We start from the raw sequence: 19,605 nt of genomic DNA, 5'->3' as shown, positions 1-19,605 counted from the left end.
CAGGAAAGAAGGTCGAACTAGATGAAACAGGGGGAGGAGGTGTCAGGATCCTGATTCCTCTCCCACGCATTTGATTGACCTCTGACCCGAGGGTCAGAAGGAAAGGGACACGGGTAGTGTCGTCCCCCTACATTGGGGGTGGAGCGAAGGACTTTTTCTTGTGAGAAAGAGGATTTTTAGTTAGTATCAGTTTGGAGTGAGCATTAGCTTGAATGTAGTATTAGCTGGACTATGAGAGAGAAAGTATGAACGAGAAGGGAGCAGTAGCGCTCCGGAATATTATATTCTACAATTCATGTATATCTTTGTAACTTATTGTAAATAATTATATAACCCAGATTCATAAAATAAATATCAGCAAGTCCATGGTCATCATTAAGAGGATTTCAGTAACGAACCGAAAGAGAAAATGTCTCACAAATTGTCGCAGGGCGACAGGATCCTCGCCAGCATGGAAGGAGGACTGCTATGCTAGTGAAAAGAATCATCGCCGATGCCTACTATAAGTTCCTAGTGAAAAAGATTGGAAAGATTGCCTGAAGGAAAGGGTGACTGCGGACTGACAACATCGACGGGAGTTGAAGAGGCGGTACTGGAAAGGAACTATTATCGCCGGAGGCGATAGGAAGTCAAAGCTACCCCCCCCCCCCCCCCGTGACCATAGAGAATAGAGCGTGGTTTCAACATCGACTCTCTGCCAAAGAGGACAATTGAAAAGATAAAGGGAGGTAAGCTTTATCCCATGCATGAAAAGAGAAATTACACGCTCACATTTCTGGGTAGAAGTTCAACAAAAAGGGTAGTTAGTTAAGGGGATAAGTTTATTTTGTTTTGGTTTAAAGTCAACCTGATGGGTTATTTTATTTGAGCTTAAGGGATTGGCCAGTTAGCTATAGTACTGTTTGTGTGATTAATGAGTATGATTATTATTGATAAGTATAATAAGAAATGATTTGATTGTTTTTTAAGTAACTTAGTGTGTTGGCTTGTTAAGAGTGTAATTTTTTTTTATTGCTTTATTAAGAGTATATATGAAAGAAGAAGAGTATTGATTCAATAGCTTGTAAAAAGTGTTGGATTATTTTAAGATTGTGTTTTTATATGTCAATAGCGAGCTGAGTAAACAAGGTTCTTGGTTTATTATTATTTAGTAGTGATTATTATTTATAAGGCATTCTGTTAAAATAATTTTGGACCGGAAAAAGGGTCAAGGAAGGTGTTTGCTTTTGTTTAAATGATGAAATGGTTAATTATTATGACTGTAGAATCTATGAAATTTAAGAGTTTTAATTTTAGGGAAAGTAAAGGTGTATATTCTAGGCGTACCAAAAGGGTACGATATTTTATTATTTTGCAATGAAGGTTGAAAAGAGTAATTTGTATTTATGTGTATGAAGGAGTTATGTTTGAATATTGCATGTTTTGAATATTGCAAGATATGAATTTTGTTGTATATGTTTTGTTTACGTATGATGCGTTAGGTGTAATAATAGAATGCCGGGGGATGAGTAGGGGATCGGAATAGAATGGGTCGCTAAGATTTTGTTTTGTTTACATTTTATTTTTAAATATCAATAGTTATTTTTGTGATTAGGAAGTTAAGTTAATACGGTCAGTATGAGTTTTCTTGCAAAACTAAACAGGGAAGATTTGATAGTTCTAGCTAAGGACTTGTTGGAGACGGTTCCCGAGAACGCCAACCTTACCCAGATAAGGGAATTAATCACCGAAGATTCAGATTACGACGAACAATTTACTAAAGATGTTTGGAGTGGGATTGAAGAGGAGAGATTAGAAAAAGAGGAGCGGAAACGGGAGTGGGAAAGGAAATGGGAGCGGGAACGAGAGAAGCGGGAAAGAGAAAGACAAAAATTACGAGAAGATAGGGAACGTGAGCAACAAAAATTAACAGAAAATAGGGAACGTGAGAAACAAAAATTAAAAGATAGGGAACGAGAGCAACAAAAATTAAAAGAAGATAGGGAACGCGAGGATAAAATAAAGAGGAAAAAAGAGCAGGAACGAGAATTAAGAGAAGGTAGGAAACGGGAGTTGCATAGAAGGATACGTGAACTGGAATGGTTAAAACGAGAACGGGAATATGATCATGAGTGGATAAGATGTACTATACTAGGGATTGAGCGGTTAACAGAAATTTTAATGACGGACCAGGATGAGGAAAGTAAAACACAGGATTTTAAGCCCTTTGTCAATTTAAATGGATCGGTGGGAGATTTAGGCGCCGTGGAGTCAGAGGAGAGGCCGGAGTCCCGAAAATTTGATTCTGGATTTGAAGGAAAGGAGGTGAATGTGAAGGGTGGGGTAAGACGATTTCCTGAATGGAGTGGTCCAAATGTTAATAGAAAGGGTAAGTTACCGCGTGAATCGCTAAGAAAAAATAGTACTAGCTCAGGAGAATGGTCCCCGAAATGTTATAACTGTGGAGAGGTAGGACACTTAAAGAGGGGGTGTCCGAAAATTAATAGATTTAGGTTAGATCAGAAGAAAGATCAGGCTAAGCAAGATTCCGTAGAACGCGTTAGTCACGAAAAGAGGGTGAAGAAAGACAAATCGGATTTGTGTAGAATCGAGGTGGTTGAGGAGAAGTCTTGTTTCTCAAAAATAATATACAGTGTTCCTAAATTAAGCGTATTAAGGCAATCTTTAGATCCTGAAGTAAATTTTGAGATTGGGAGATGGATCTTTTTAAGTTCAGAGATAGGCCCTGCTGTAGAGGAAAAGCTCAGCAATGTTCCTAGTAACTGTGGGATGGGGGAAGGAATTGTAAACACTAGTGAAAAAATCCCAGTAGTGATCAAAAGTGAAAATGAGACTATGGCTATAACCAGGGAGTTTAAATTATTAGAGGAGCAGGCTTTTGAAAATGCAGGGGATGAACGGTGGGGAAAAGAGTGGGAGAAAGATATGATCTGTTCTGAGAGAAAAGAACAAGAAAGGAACAAGGGGATTGAGACAGAGGACACTGACCTTGATGGCGAGAATTCCGACAGGAGAGGAGTGCGAATCACTCCGGGGGGTCTCGAGGTGTTGGAGAGAAAGTCAAGTGGGGGTGAGGACAAAGATCCACCAAGTATTTTAATGAATCCCAAGCGTAGGGAGAAAGTAGGGGGTGAAGATAAGGAATCACCCTTTTCTCATAGCCAAAGACTTAAAAAGGAGCAGGTGCAGAGCTCCGAATTTGAAGGAATCTTAGAGGAAGGGAGGGAGGATTTTAAAGGCAGAAAGGTTTGTGGTCAACAAGGGGTTGAAGTGAAGGTTAAAAGTCCAATTAACGCGCTGAAGAGGGAGGATTTGTCCTATGAGAAAAGAAAGGGGGATAGCGAAGGCGCGATTGAATCTAAACTTCTGCGGTTTGCAAGGAGAGAAAAATTGTTTAAGTAACCTAAGAAGGAGTTGTACACAGCTGCGAATGCGAACACTCCCAATATCAGCATTAAAACCCGTAAGGTGCAGGTGAGAATAAGGGTTTGTTTTCAGAAAGGGGGTTCTGAAAGGAAAAATAGAGCAAAAGAGTTAGCTAGCCACTTAAGAAATCATAAAGGGAGTACTAGGGAAAGTGATTTGTTTGAGGGGATTAGGTCGATGCACTTGAAAGAGTGGACATTTGGGCAGTTTGGACGTTTAATTTTGTATGCTAATTACTACTATTTGTTTTTGGTAGGGATTTTGGACATGACTTTAAGGATTTTATTTTTATGGAATGTGATAAAGAGATTTTGGCATGGATATTTTATTTTTGGCCTGATAAAAGTGATTTTAATGTTTTGATTGCAAAAATATTAGGTGCTTTTATATTCTGTTTTGATTTTGTATTTATTAGTTTGTTAAGTGTAATTTTATGTTTATTGGTGTATAAGGAGGCCAATCTCTTTTGCGCACTGGTAGGTGTGCGTGTTATTGTTTTTTGGTGCAGGGATGGGCTTGCATTGTTTTTAGGTTTCACTTGTACGACCAGGAAAGAAGGTCGAACTAGATTAAACCGGGGGGGAGGTGTCAGGATCCTGATTTCTCTCCCACGCATTTGATTGACCCCTGACCTGAGGGTCAGAAGGAAAGGGACACGGGGAGTGCCGTCCCCCTACATTGGGGGTGGAGCGAAGGACTTTTTCTTGTGAGAAAGAGGATTTTTAGTTAGTATCAGTTTGGAGTGAGCATTAGCTTGAATGTAGTATTAGCTGGACTATGAGAGAGAAAGTATGAACGAGAAAGGAGCAGTAGCGCTCCGGAATATTATATTCTACAATTCATGTATATCTTTGTAACTTATTGTAAATAATTATATAACCCAGATTCATAAAATAAATAAGCTATATGAGCAAGTCCATGGTCATCATTAAGAAGATTTCAGTAACGAACCGAAAGAGAAAATGTCTCACAAAGAATATACTACATAACTACTACTTAATTTTTTTTTTTTTTTTTTTTTTTTTTTTTTTTGTACAACACAAGTGCTACATGATTGTACAACTGTGCATCATAAATATATTTCAATATTTATGATATATTTGTTTTAAAGATCAAAACCCAAATTTTTATTCATTACTTTTTTTAGTATGATTTCAAATCCTCAGAACGATACAAATGTGCATTCAAATAAACAAGTCTTCTAAATATTTAGGGCTTAACATATATATTATTAGAGTTAAACATTTAGGGCTTCTAACATAGTTCAGCATAAAAAAGGAGAAAAGAAGGCCTTTTGTAGTTAAAAAAGGGACTTCAAAGGACCATTTAAAGTTTAAAATGAGGACTTTGGAGGATCATTTATAGTGGGGGAGCTCAACTTGCGGTCAGTCGACTGTTGATATGCGGCCCAGAAATGCTTCTGAATACAATTAAAAAAATTTCTTTTTTTTGAAAAATTACAAAAAAACATTTTGAATCTCACATTTAAGTCATCACTTTTCGAAGATCTCAATTTACCTAAATTCTATCGTAAATCTATGCTTCTCAATCCCTTTTTCTGCCGTAATTGCTAGGGAATTTTGTGTTTTAAGAAACCCAATAATTTTAATACAATAGTAGCCTCTGATAATGCGATAAAATACGGGAACTTTGAATTTGAGTAATCACTTTATGTCGCCTAATTTTTGCCAATTTCCTCTGAAACCCAAGGGATTTTTCGAGTTTTTTTTGCCAGCTTGCTTACAAATGTTCACGTTTTTAAAATTCCGACATTTAATACGATATTACAACTTGTGAGTTTTAAATCGTGCATTTAATATTTAATGTATTTTAATCGAGCACTTTTTGACTATCTTATGCTGATTTCATTGCAAAACAAAATGATTTTTCTCACAAAAACTTTTTTTTAAAAAAGGCAGTTTTTGCTATGCTTTTTTCACATGATTTTGAAAATGCCAAATTTTTATTTAGAGATCATTACGACACTCGAGTTTCAGATCGCACATTTAAATAATCACATTTTGACAAGCTTTGTTTGTATTGATTTTATCGTAAATCTGAATTGTTTTTCAACTATTTTTCGACACTTATAGCTTAACATTTCCCCGTGCTTTTAAAAATTCTGAATTTTATTACAACAAGCGAATTTCAAATAACACATTTAAATAATTACTTATTGACAAGCTTAATTCGCGTTGATTTCATCGTAATTTAAGTGATTTTTTTTTACCACTATTGTGATGTTTTTCCATGTGATTTTAATGATCCCGTTATCTTCCAGCGATATTATAATGGCATCTGAGCATCTAATGGCATTGCTCGCAGAAATAATTACTGTTTGATACAATTTTGTATATTTCATCGTCAAATTCCGATGAAATAACTTCCACCATATTTTCGGCAGTTAGAGCCATATATTCCAATATTTTTATACAATATAATACAGAATCCCGATATTTTAATACAATATATTTGCAGCATGAAGAATTTGAGAGGTGTTGGAAAACGTACATTAAGCTGTTTCCTGTAATTTCTTTTTAAAAAAAATTTTGTAACTTGGTGATTTTTTCAGGAAAAAAACAAAAAACAAAATTTTTCCTATTTATAATTCATGAAACCTCTAATAATCCAAGAAATAGAAATAACATCTGAAGTATAATACCAAGTAAATATTGAATCTTATTTTGTACCATAGTGGTTTTATTTTAATCTTTGGTTTTTGTTTGAATCCTATAAATTTTCCTCAATTAAAATATTTAATTTGAATTTATATTACTCATCAAAATATGTATTTATTGATTTATTTTTTATGCCTTCATTCTGTGAAGATTACTTTTTTTTATAAAAGTTTAGATATATTTTTAAATGATTTTTTGTGCTAAGTAATACGACAAAAAAGTCCTATATCTTCCAGCTAATTTTTATAATTTTTTGAATACATAAATTTTTGAGAAACAGGAAATCTTTATTTTTTTTTAAAAAAAAAAGTATCAGCTTTTTTATTTTTGAATGAATTTAAATAATTAAAAGTATTTTTAAAAATTGAAAGTATTCAATTTTCTGAAAATATTTCTGATAAATTCCAGGTTTACTGATAAAAAAATAGTGTCTATGTTTATGTAAAAATTTTGTTATGTGCCATTAGCATGTCTAAATACATGTGCAGCCCTTAGTCATTCAACCTGCTGTGCAAGAGGCCCTTCACTCAAAAAGGTTGTGCACCCCTAATTTATAGTTAAAACCATTTTCATTTAGGTACCACAAAAAATGATTTAGTCAGTGCTTAAAAGTTAAAAAGAAAATTAAACAAAATTAATTTAGATACAAGAGAGCAAGATAGAAATTTAACGATATGTTTCTTAACATAGTAATTAATTTCCAAAGAACACTGATTTGTGATACGATACTACTCTTATGTTTAGTTTTTAACCAAAATAAGTCAGAAATTTTACAAAAAATAAAAAGATTTACTGAATAAAAAGTAAATGAATTCGATCCTTGTGCATGTTCTTAAAACTTATTTAATATTACCCACATTTGTGATGCAGAAATAATGTAAAAATTATTAAAAAAAGAGAAAATTGCTATTTGAAATATTTTTTAAAGCTCTTTTTCTAAGAGTATCCTCAATTTTATGTTTACAATTTTCCATTTACTTCATTACATCTATACAATTTTTGCTTCTACAAAGCACCCATTATTAACAGCTTTCTTTAGTTTCTTTTTCATTTAATCAATATTATTGATAGAACCAAAATGATAAAGATGTGTTGTGAATTAGACAGGAAAAAAAACCACCTAAGTAAGATCGTTAATTTTTCATTAATTACTGAATTGTCAATTGAATACAATCACAATAATCATAAAAAAAAACAATTCCAACAGCTGAGGTTACAGAAGCACCACAAAAAAAAAAAAAAGAATAGAATAAAAATAGAAAAATAACATTAAAGAAAAAATAATCAAAGATTAAAAAATGTAAAAATTACAAAGCAAAGGAAATTTATTAAAAAACTGATTAGAAAATGCTCCCTCAAATTGATGATAAGATTCAATAATAGTAGTTTCAATATCTCTTTAATCGAATAGTAAAAAAAAAATCCATAACTTACAAAAAATATATAGCGTCAAAATACTTGTCAAAAGTAAATTAGCAGGGTCCCTCAATTTACCATTTTGTCACATTTGTGCTTATTAACAATTAGAGTTAATAATTTTAATTGTTTTTAAATAAAATGATATAAAGAAATTAATCAAACTTTGAAAGCATAAATCAATATCATATAAGATTTATAATTGCATTCGCTAATAATATGTATTAGATAAGTTAAGGGCCCCTCAATTTGTACTCTATGTAAATTTCATGATTAAGAAAATATCAAGTGTTTTTATTTTCCTTCATAAAACAGGGCTGCCAACTTTCTACGCTTTTCGAGAAAATTTCTTCCAGTGGCAGCTAAGTTTATGTTTCAATAAATGGGTCTTTGTTTCGTAAAGCATATTTAAAGTAATTTTCTATACCAGCACATGTAAAGGATTCAAAATGTTAAACGAAACACAAATTTATTCCAGCTTTCTCACGGTGAGGTTTTTGAAATGTTTTTTAAGTTTTTAAGGTGCCTTCCTTAAGGTGCAAACTTCCAATTTTAGAACTATAAATCTTATAGATTTGGCACAGCTGTTCTGAAGAAAAAAAGTTTTTGCACTCTAACATAAAACTTCAAAAATATATCTTTCAAAATACAAGTATACCAATAATAAAAATTACTATTTAAAAGAATAATTATGGTAAATAAAATCTAAATAAAATAAAAAATATATTCTACATAAATGTAATTTGCTTAATATTTTTTAATCAGAATCTAATATTTTTAATTGAAAAGTTTTTCAAATTTCAAATCTAGCTAAATATTTCATTTGAAATAAACAGATTAACGTAAATGACTCCTCAACTTACGATTTACAATAAAACAATACAAAGAGACCAATTCAAAATTTTAAAACAACTCATCTTAATCATACAAGATTTGTGTTTCTCCAGGCTGCATAGCCATAATTTTCAACAAAAAATAAGCACATTTTAAGCACATCAACAACAAAAATTTATCATTAGAATATATGGACTAATAAAAAATTCTTGTGCCTATTGTTGAAAGTTCTTCATATATATATTAACAAAATGCAAATTAATTTTTAGACTTTTACATGATCATGATAAAATAATTAGTTTCTGACGAAACTAATTCTCTCTTTTCTTGATTCTATTAGCCACTATAAAAACAATTTATACACAATTTTAAATATATTCAATATTGAGTGGCTCATTCTATTTTTTAAATTATTAATTTGAAAATTATAATTAATTTAAGTATTATTTAATAAGGCTATTGAGCGTAAGTTTTCAGATTTAAATAAAAGCTATTTATAAAAGCATATTCAACAAAACATCAACAAGATTAACATGCCAAATTCATAAAGATATGTAAAGAATTAAGCAAACTAAGAAAACTTTTAATGCATTCATATTACAAATGCAAATTAATGAATGGCCCTAAATTAATTATTAAAATTTGTTACTTAAGTTTAATATTTCTATAATGAAATGATTAAAAAAAAACTAAGTAATTTTAAAATGTAAATAGAATTATTGAAGCTAAACATTTGTGTCAGAAGTAAATTATTATATGATCCCTAGACTCATAATATTTTACAAAACACTCCTAATATTTAATCAATTGTTTTAATCAAATAATTAAGAGATAGAATTAAGAGATAAATTATAGTTTTCTGGAATGCAGGGATGAGAGTAGTCAAAAAGTGAAAAAGAGGAAATCTTAGAGGTGCACAACCTTTTTGAGTGAAGGGCCACTTGCACAGCAGGTTGGCTAACGAAGGGCCGCACATGTATTTAGACATGTTAATGACAAATGTAATAATGTTTATTTAAACATTAGCGTTTCCATTTTTTTTATCAATAAACTTAGTAATATCAATAACTTAGTAGTGTTCCATTATTAGAATTCATTCAAAAATAAAAAAACTTATACTTTTTTTTACAAAAAAAAAACTTGCTATTTTTATCATATGAACAATAGATTTATCAAAATAAATAAACATTGAAGAAAAGAAATATTTTTTTCTTATCATATCATGCAATATGAAAACTCATTTTAGAATTAAATTCTAATAAATTTAAAAAAACTGCAATGCCCACAGAATGAAAGTAGGAAAAAGTTTAGTCGTAATTAAGTAATATAAATTCAAATTAAATATTTTAATTGAAGAAAATTTATAGGTTTTAAACAAAAGCCTAAAATAAAAACAAAACTGTGATAGTTCAAAATAAAATTCTATGCTTATTTTGTAATGTACTTTATTATATTATTTTATTAATTATTAGATTTTTTATATCGTAAACATTTTCCTTTTTTTTATCGAAAAAGATCACTTAAGCAACAAAAAATTGAAATCTAAACTACAAACAGTGAGCAGTTTAAAAATTCACGTTCTCTGCCATTTTATGAATTTCTCAAGTTGCAATAACATTGCATTTAAATTAGGGAGGGATGTAACGAGTATTTGGCCTTTCTGTGAAAAATTCAGTTGGTTGAATGATCAGTCAAATATTTGGCAGAATATTTTTTAGAAATGTATTTTTCTAAGTTTTTTTCATTTTAGAATTTTTATAGATATTACTTTTTTTTAAAAAATTGTAATCAGACATGTCAATTTTGTCATTTTTTCGATACTTTGAGAATTGAGAAGGATTCATTTTTTGCAGTTTTTATTATAAACCAGCATTTTAACAGAACGTCTCATACTATTAATTTATCATCACTCTTTCCCTGTACTGTAATATAAATAACCAGTAACATAGAAAAGTGTGATTTTCAGTATTAAAGTTTTGTTTCAGGAACTAAGAAAAATTTGTTTTTTCTGTTTTTCTTTTTTTAGGCATTTTTATTATGACTCAGCATTTTTTTTAAAAATAAAGTTACAAATAAAATTTTAAATTGAGATTTTCGGCATAAGATTTTTACTTAAAAAATTAAGAACATTTTTTCTATCTTTTTATTTTCTGTAAATAAAAAAAAAACTTTTTTTAGACGTTTTCATTATAACGCAGTAATTTTTAATAGCATTTCTGTTGACTTAATTCTTTTTTCTTGGCTTTTTCTGGTAATTGAAAAACTGAGATGTTCAGCTTTAAAAACAATTTTCAAAAATTAAGATTGATTTTTATGTTCTCTTTCACTTTTCGACATTTTCAAAAACGTTCTTGATTGGCCTTATTTTTTAGAGTTAATTTATGAATACGTTTTTCCAGGAAATATTATTCTGAGCATTGAAATTTTAGTTTCAGTGTTGCTATACTGCTAAAAGATTTTGCTATTTGGCCCCAAGTGTACGGCGTTCAATAGATTTTTTCCTCTTCTTTTTTTGCCGAATATTTGGTTTTTGATCAAATCACAATTCATTACCGCATTCGACCAAATCATATTCGTTGCGGAAATAAAAACGAAGGAAAAATAACTAGGATTTATGATAAAACTGTACCGTAGTACCGTATCAAAAAGTGATTATTTAATTGCGTGATTAACAATCATGTGTCATAATAACATCATAGTTAAATAACGGGATCGTCAAAATCACGAGGAAAAGTATAGAAATAATTAGGAAAAAATATATTTATGCTGAACTCAGCACGAATAAAGCGCATCAAATGCATGATTTAAAATTTGCATGTCGTAACAGAATAATTGGAATTTTTTATAATACGTGGGAATGCATAGCAATAACTACCGAGAAAAATTTTTGAAAAGAAAGAAAGAATTGCAACAAAAAAAAAGACAAAAAATCACTTAGATTTAAGATGAAATCGTCACAAATAAAGTGCACAAAAAGTGATTATTTAAATTTGCGATCTGAAACTCGCGTCCTAATACAAATTAGGAATTTTCAAAATCACGTAGAAAAGCGGAAATAACTGTTTAAAAAAAATCATTTATATTTACGATAAATTCGGCTTCAAAAAAGCGCGTTAAACGTACATTTACTAAAGAATCTGTTAAAATTGATTGTGTCAAGACGTGATGACTTAAAAGTGCGATTAAAAATTGCCATTTTAAAAAAAAAAAAATTATTGTGTTTAGAAGCTCTCGCGGGCCGCACTTCAGTAGTCGAAGGGCCGCATTTGGCCCACGGGCCGCAGGTTGTGCACCCCTATCTTAGAATATATATATATATTCAAAATCCAAAAATTTGACAAAAAAATGTGATTTTTAAACTTGTGAATCATGTGATTATAAATCCCGATGGATAATTTTAAAATTGTATGAACATATGAATATGCATTACATGCATGAATTTAAATTGAGAGAATAAATCATGATGCGTAATTTTTAGATCACGTAAATATGAATCACAATGCATAATTTTTAAATTGCGCGAATATGAATCCCAATGTCTAGTTTTTAAAGAACGCATCAATACGAAAATCAATGTTTGATATTACAACCGCAAAAACGAATCACGACATTTGATTTTAAGCTCGTGTGAATACGAATCGCTACATAAGCTTTTAAAAGTGCGTAAATACAAATCGCGATATTGGATTTTTAAATCCCGTAAATAAGAATTGCAATGTACGATATTTAAATCGCCTGAATAAGAATCGCAACATTCAACTTTCAAATCAGATAAATACGAAAATAGAAGTTTGATAATAAAATCGCGATTTTAAAAATGCTTAAATACAAAACGCGATATTGGATTTTTAAATCTCGTAAATAAGAATCATAATGTACGACATTTAAATAGCGTAACTAAGAATCACAATGGGCAAATTTTAAATCAAGTAAATACGAAAATAGATTATTGATATTAAAATCGCGTGAATAAGAATAGAGATATTTGTGGAGTCTGGACTAGGGATTTCTAAAAGGCTTGTTTGTATTGTTTTCGCTTAGACATAATAAATAAAAATTTACAAGTTTAATTGAATGAGCAAATAAATATTTTCACCGCAAATCCACCTCATTTTTTTTCCGTTTGCTTTCACGCAAGAAACAGGAAGTAGCAACGTCTGAATTACGAAAATACGAGCTATCAGGCGACAGATAAAAATACGGAAAATCTTATTTTTTGTGCGTAAAATCGGTGAAAATAGCTAAAATAAGTAAAAGGTGGAAGGGTCAGCAGCTAGGACGTAGTTTGAATTTTCTGTATATCTTTGAAAATCGTAAATAAATATATTTGTTTTATTTCAATGACTGAATTTTCACAAAAAAAAGCGCGATATTTATTTTTTAAAAAAACGAAACTTTTAGAGAGTCGGAGTTTTTGATAAAAAGGCAGAAATTTGAGAGACAAAAGGAAAAATCTAAAAAGCTGAAAAATCTTATCCCTGATTATAAAGGTCAACCATTTTTATCCCGAGGAAATTATTTTTTGGCAAACTTCAGAGAGAGGAACGAGGACTTCAATATTTTCGCTCTGAGGGAAATTAAATTCCTGAAAATATTTTAACTCGTGCAAAAAACAATTTTCGCCGGAAATCAGAGGGAGAAATGGAAAAATCTGAAAAAAAAGCGGAAATCCGCGAATCCACGGAAGAATCACATCCCTGTGGAATGACAAATCTGAATAACATAAAACATTTTCCTGTATTTAAAATAGTGAAAGTCCCTGACTTCATACTTTTTTTCATAAAATTTTTCATACGTTTTTTCATAAACTTAAAAGTACTGAAAATTTTAAAAATAATAAAACAATAATAAAAACTTTAAAAAAATGTAATAAGTAATAAAAGTAATATATTAAGTACAATAAAAGTTTGAAAATTTTTATGCAATTAGTGGACGGTCCTTCAAGTAAAACATTTTACGATTAAAATTCCTAATTCTTATAATATTAAATGAATAAAAAGGAGATGGAAATTTTGAGGAAATTAAGCTTAGTTGTTCTTTACTGCTCTGGGAACCCACATGAAAATACGTAACTAATGAATGATCCCCAAGTAAAGTTCAAGGATTATGGTACTAATCTATTAATAGAAGAGTGCGAGAAGACCATTAGCTTGAGAGTGACAAAGATGATGGCACTTCACCAACGATGAAATTAACAGGAGTATTAAAAAAAATTGCTTTAAGGGAAAATAAATTTTTGGTTGATCTCCGTGATTGATTCGAGATTTGGTTGATTCGAGAGATTTTTCGGTTTGATTCCAGGGGGCAGAAAAGTAGAATTTTTTTCAGGGATGAGATTAGCCAAAAGGCAAAAAAGCTGAATTTCCACGATAGTAAATTTTACGCAAGCGCAACCCTTTAATAATAAATTCCAGACAGTTTAAGGTAATAAAAAATGTGTTGACATACAATTGAGTACTAATCTATTATTATATAAATGATTACATTGATACTTAACATTTAGTGAAAATAAAAATTACCAATTAAAAAAATAAAGCTGGAAATTATATTTTTCCTCAGTTCACATTAGAGACAATCATTACTTGAAAAACTACCTGATTTAGAAAATTAAAACTACTAAGAATATACATTAATATTTCATTTCTTTTAATAAATACTGTTATGTGATTTATAGCAAATATATCAGTAATATTACTTTTTAAATTATGTTGGAAAAAAAAACTTTAACAATGGACCGAATCATTATGTTCATATTATAGTCTAATCTAACTAGAGCCCTCTGAAACATATCAATAACAGTGAAGTAGAAATATATAGTAGCGCCTTAACATACGAAAATTGCTATTTTAGTTTTAAAAATTATATGACTATCAGCAACTGTTTAGATAATTGTTTTTTATTTGATAAGAATTTTGCATTTTATAGCATAAATAACAGCAATTATAAATAAAATTTTGATGATGAGTTAATTAACTCTTTTTCCAAAAAAAAAATTAAATTAAATCCTTTTTTAAGTGATTGCTTTTGTTTGCTATACTTAGTCGTTAGTCCATCTTCAAACATCTTGTGACAAATCCTTTTTTTTTTTCTTCGCAAGTTTTGAACCCTTCCAGTTTCTCTGATGTTGTAACACTTACATATACTAATAATCATCGTTAGAAAAACAGTCACCTTTATAGTAACTAATTTTTTAAAAAATTTACTTCTTACAAGAATCACGATAGTTGATCTTAAAATTGCGTGAATATGAATAACAATTATGGATTTTGAAATCACATGAATATGAAACTAGATATACGATTTTGAAAATGAGGAAATACAAACTGGGAAGTAGAATTTTTAAAACGCGTAAATACAAATCACGATTCATAATTTTTAGATCGCGTAAATACGAATCATGATGCGTAATTTTTAGATTGCATAAATAAGAATTATGATGCATAATTTTTAGAATGCGGGAATGCGAATCCCAATGCCTTAATTTAAAATCACGTATAAATACGAAAATCAACGTTTAATATTATAAACCGCATGAGCAAATCAAGACATAGAATTTTAAACTTGTGCGAATACGCATCGCTACATAGGTTTTTAAAAAGGCGTAAATACGAATCACAATATCGGATTTTTAAATCTCGTAAATCAGAATCGCAACATATAATATTCAAATCGCGTGAATAAGAATCACAACACGCAAATATGAAAAGCTATGTTTGATATTAAAATCGTGTGAATAAGAATCAAGATATTAGCAGATTCCAGGCTTGGGACCTCTAAAAGGCTTGTCAGAAGCAGCGTCGTTTGAACTACGAAAATCGGATCTATCTGGAGGGCAGGAAAAAAATTCGGAAAATCTTATCTGCTGCGTGTAAAAGGGGAGAAAATAGCTAAAATAAGTAAAAACGAGAAAGGATTGGTAGCTATGCAGTTTGAATTTTCTGTTTATCTTTGAAAATCGGTGAATTTTCTGAAAAAGGAGAATACTTATTAAAAAAAGTGAAATTTTTAGAAAATCTGAATTTTTGAAAAAAAAAGCTGAAATTCAAGAGATAAAAGTGAAAAAAGCTGAAATCCGCTAAGAAGCGGAAAAATCTCATCCCTGTTTTTTCAAAGTGCAGCAGAGTTGCACATGAGAGTACAAGAATACGTCCTCTCCTGCCGAATCCCACTTCGTATATGCACATGCAAATGTGTAAAATGATTGGCGCTTTTATATGCTACAGACCGACAGTACGCCAAAATGGATTGTGGTTGAATGAATTGTGAAAAGGTTGAATAGAAAAATTTTAAAACCATGCTTTTTACATAATTCGTGGTGAAATTCGACATGCTAAAGAAAAAATCTCATTTTGGAAAAAAGGAAATTAAACACTTTTTAAAAACTCCCAATGAAAAAAGCACCTCTAAGGGCTTTTAAAAAAACGGAAATAAAAAACAAGCATCTTAAAGCACTTTTTTAAAAATGCTACGCACCCTGTTCTCCTCTAAAATTAATGAAGTATATAACTCCTAATTCAAAATTATGGGTTGTTGTTCATTTACATCGCACTAGAGCTGCACAATGGGCTATTGGCGACGGTCTGGGAAACATCCCTGAGGATGATCCGAAGACATGCCATCACGATTTTGATCCTCTGCGGAGAGAAGGGCACCCCCGCGTCGGTAGCCCGACGACCTGCACGCGAAGTCGAGCACTTTACGGTAGAACAGTTTAACGTGGACCAATACCACACACCCTCTGTCCCTACGCAGGCTGATCCAAGTGGTCACCCACCCGCACACTGACAGCAGCAAGTAATGCTTGACTTCGGTGATCTGCTGGGAACCGTGTCTTAACGATCAGTCCACTGCGGGACTCAAAATTATGGGAGCCACTGAGGAAGCCCATATTTAACTAAAGGAAGCAAGCCTCCTGAGAGAAAAGAGTTTCCCTCATTATACCAAGTACTATAGAATAAGCATCAACAGAAATAAACTTACTTTCAAGGGAAGCCAAATTATCATCCCAGGCTTTCATGTGATCCAACTGAGAGGCAGTGGGCCCACTACCCACTTCATTAGGTTGTGACTCATCAGGTGGAAATACTTCCATTGCACACAAGTGCAGAAGATTCACATTGGAAAATTCAATGATCTAAACATAAAGGAGAATATTTATTTTTCTAAACATTACATTTTAATACAATAGAAAAGCCACTTTTGAATCACAGGATTTATACCAGTAACTAAATGCAAGAGAATTTTAACAAATAAATGGTTATTTATAGTAATTAATGTTTTCAATTCAAAGCCATGTGCAAATGTTTTATTCTATATAATTATTATTTTACGTAAAATACTAAACACATTCTAATCACAATTAACAAAGGATTTTTTTTTTATTCTTTATTTATTTTTACAATACAGCATTTTGAAGGAATTTTTTGAGCTATTTCAGAAATTGCTATTTTGGAACACAATGTACCATCGAAGCAGCATATTTTATGCCCAATTATTATTCAATGTAATTTGAGAAATTATTTTTAATTGTATTTGCAACAAAAATTAAAAAAATAATTGTTATTTGTTAATCTTTAACGCACAATTAAGAACTAATGTTTAAAATATTTTGGATGCAAAATTCATTTTAACACCAAATAATTTCCCCATATTAACTATACAAACAACATTTCCTCTCCCACTGTAAGTACTAGTCAAGTTTACAAAACAAAATTGTAATAGCATTTTGAAAGATTAAAAATAAAACTTTTAGAAAAAGTGTCATTATTATGCGTGGGGTCTTTAAATTTTGCCTCCAAGAGTCACATTAATGAAATTTTTCATTCAGGGCAACGACTGCAATGAAACTTTACAGTGACTTTAGTTCTGTCAGACATGAAAAATAGTCTCTAAAATAGTTGCCAGAAGCATAAAATGGTTCCAAAAATGTGTTTTTTACATTCCATGTTACTCTTAGATATTGCTTGAATGTTTATACTACGAAGCGTTAGTCTTTTCAATGTTAGTTGTGTTTCTCACATAGAGAAAGTGCTTCAAGTAAATTACCAATTTTTTAGATGGTAACACACTTTATAGTGAGAGAGGATGTAACATAAAATACTTTAACAATTCTTAATACATTATTTCTTTGTTATATTCTTCTTAATTCATTATTCAGTATTAAGCTAGTTAACATAATTAATAATAACACATCCTTCACATAATCTTTTAAAAATAGATTAATGAATGCAGTAATCAGACGTGCCAACCTAGCAAAATTAACATTCAGGAGTTTCCCTAACAAGAATTCAGGAGATTTCAGGAGGGGTAAAAAAAGGTGCATGGTATGCAACATTTGGCACTTCTAAGGAATTTTAAGTAAAAAATTTATTAAATATAAGAATGCAAGAAATTTTACACACTAATAGAGCAATAATTGTTTAAAAATATTAAATGGAAATAAAATAATTAAACACAGATTTAGCAACACAAAACTATATTAGGTAGATACTCTTTAAATAAATACCATTTCCTTAATAAAACATTATTCAAAAACCCGACACTGTAATAAAAATACACAAAAACTTTTAAAAAATAAACAAATTGAATAAGTATTTTATTTTAAAAAACCAATTCAATACTAATGTCTGTACAATAAAGAACCAATTATACGGGATGCTCGGGACCATCGCTATCCCGGATGTCTTAATTTCCCGGTTTCCTGGATCGACAAAAAAGTGTCGTTAATCGATGTTTTATCAAACCCAAATTACAAGGAAAAAATGTAAACACATTTTAAAGTAAGAGAAAAAAGAAAAGCACTCCTAAATCTAAAAAGGAAAAAAATTGTAGAAAAATAAAATTTAAAAGAATAAAAAAATTTGCAAGTTTAGACAAGAAAAACAAGTTTAAAAAATAATTACGATTCCTAAATCAACTAATAAACAAAACCAATGATTAAATAACGCAATATATTTCATGGGGGGGCGAAAATAAAAGGAAAACCTATTAATCTAAATAAAAACAACACTTGAAAATTATCGAACCGAAACGATAGTTAAAAAACGGCACTAGCATAAATATTAAAACCTAGAACAAGGCAAGATCAACGGACTTTAAAAAAAAATAAAAATAAAACTAATGAAAAAATTTGGTAATACAAATAATTTTATTGAGTGCAAAATTTATCATGAAAAAGAAAAAAAAAACGTAGTGGAATCAGAAAAACGAAACTGCAATCTGCTTCATAAAATAATTGTATGCTTAAATTAATAAACAATTCTCCTTTTTTTTTTTTTTATAAAAACGCGATTTTTAATTAAAGCAGGTGTGATTCCACATCAAGAAAAACTTGCGAATGATACCGCACTTCCAAAGAATCAGAATTTATTCAAAAGAAAAACATTTTATTTTTATTAATCGATGTCAAATAGATAAATATATTTTTCTCTTTCATCTTCTGTTCACTGATATGCATGTGCAATGCATTTTCCCCACCCCCTCGTAAATCAAACTAGCAAACGAAATCATCATGCCACTCCTTTGAGTTTAACGACCTAAAAAGAGAATCAAGATCTAAAATCTTCAAGGTCGCGGAAGAAATGACGTTTCTCTGGGTAAACGGGGAAAAAAATTCTTCCCTTCCTCACATTTTCCTCTACTCAACTTCAAGGATTAGTCCAGTTTCCGCTTTTTTTCTTCATATCGTTTTAGTTCAAAATGGCGGGAGAACCGAGCAAATTTTTTTTCTGGATTATCTGGATACCAGATAAATGGTTCTCTACTGTATGCATGAAAAAAAGAGTTGCAGACTTAGCTCTCCGCAATTAAGTCTTGCTAAAGTCATTGGTACATGATTTGTTGAAATTGATCCATACTTCCGTTTCGACTTAAGACATCCTTGAATTTTTTTTTTTTTTTTTAAATATACGAAGACTAAACGAATAATTGATATCACGTTGCTAGTTTACGAGCTTGTTGCCAACCGTGGAAAAATACGCATTAAAAACTATAAAAACAGCAAGATACAATATCAATTCCAACTATCGAGAGTACGAGTTTCCCGACTCCTGAACGGACGTCACTCGATAACGACATGTGACGTCATTGCATTCAACTCCACACGAAAGAAGAGGAAGATTTCACCCGCCCCCAGTGTAAGGGGGCGGGTGAAATAGGAAATAGGAGTGAAATAGGAGTGTTTTTAGAGGTAACGTTGAAGAGGAGGGAAAATAAAGCATGTTCAGCTACGCTTCAGGCAGATGGTAGTTTG

At 30.7% G+C, this 19,605-nt stretch overlaps 1 protein-coding gene across 5 annotated transcripts in view; it reads right to left on the bottom strand.

Moving 5' to 3' along the window:
* Window positions 1-19,605, bottom strand: part of LOC107437471 (uncharacterized) — a 181,299-nt gene that overhangs the window by 149,917 nt on the left and 11,777 nt on the right. For all 5 annotated transcript variants that reach the window (XM_087155771.1, XM_087155767.1, XM_087155769.1 and 2 more), the window contains exon 3: window positions 16,335-16,488. In XM_087155771.1, coding sequence (XP_087011897.1) covers window positions 16,335-16,446 — 112 coding nt within the window. In that variant the 5' untranslated portion in view covers window positions 16,447-16,488. The remainder of the gene's footprint in view (window positions 1-16,334; window positions 16,489-19,605) is intronic.

Source organism: Parasteatoda tepidariorum, chromosome 12, assembly GCF_982258835.1.
Source record: "Parasteatoda tepidariorum strain Cologne lab strain chromosome 12, Ptep-v5.0, whole genome shotgun sequence".
In the NCBI taxonomy this organism is placed as follows: domain Eukaryota; kingdom Metazoa; phylum Arthropoda; class Arachnida; order Araneae; family Theridiidae; genus Parasteatoda; species Parasteatoda tepidariorum.
Note: the sequence above shows the minus strand (reverse complement) of the source record. Positions and strands in the feature narration are given on the sequence as shown.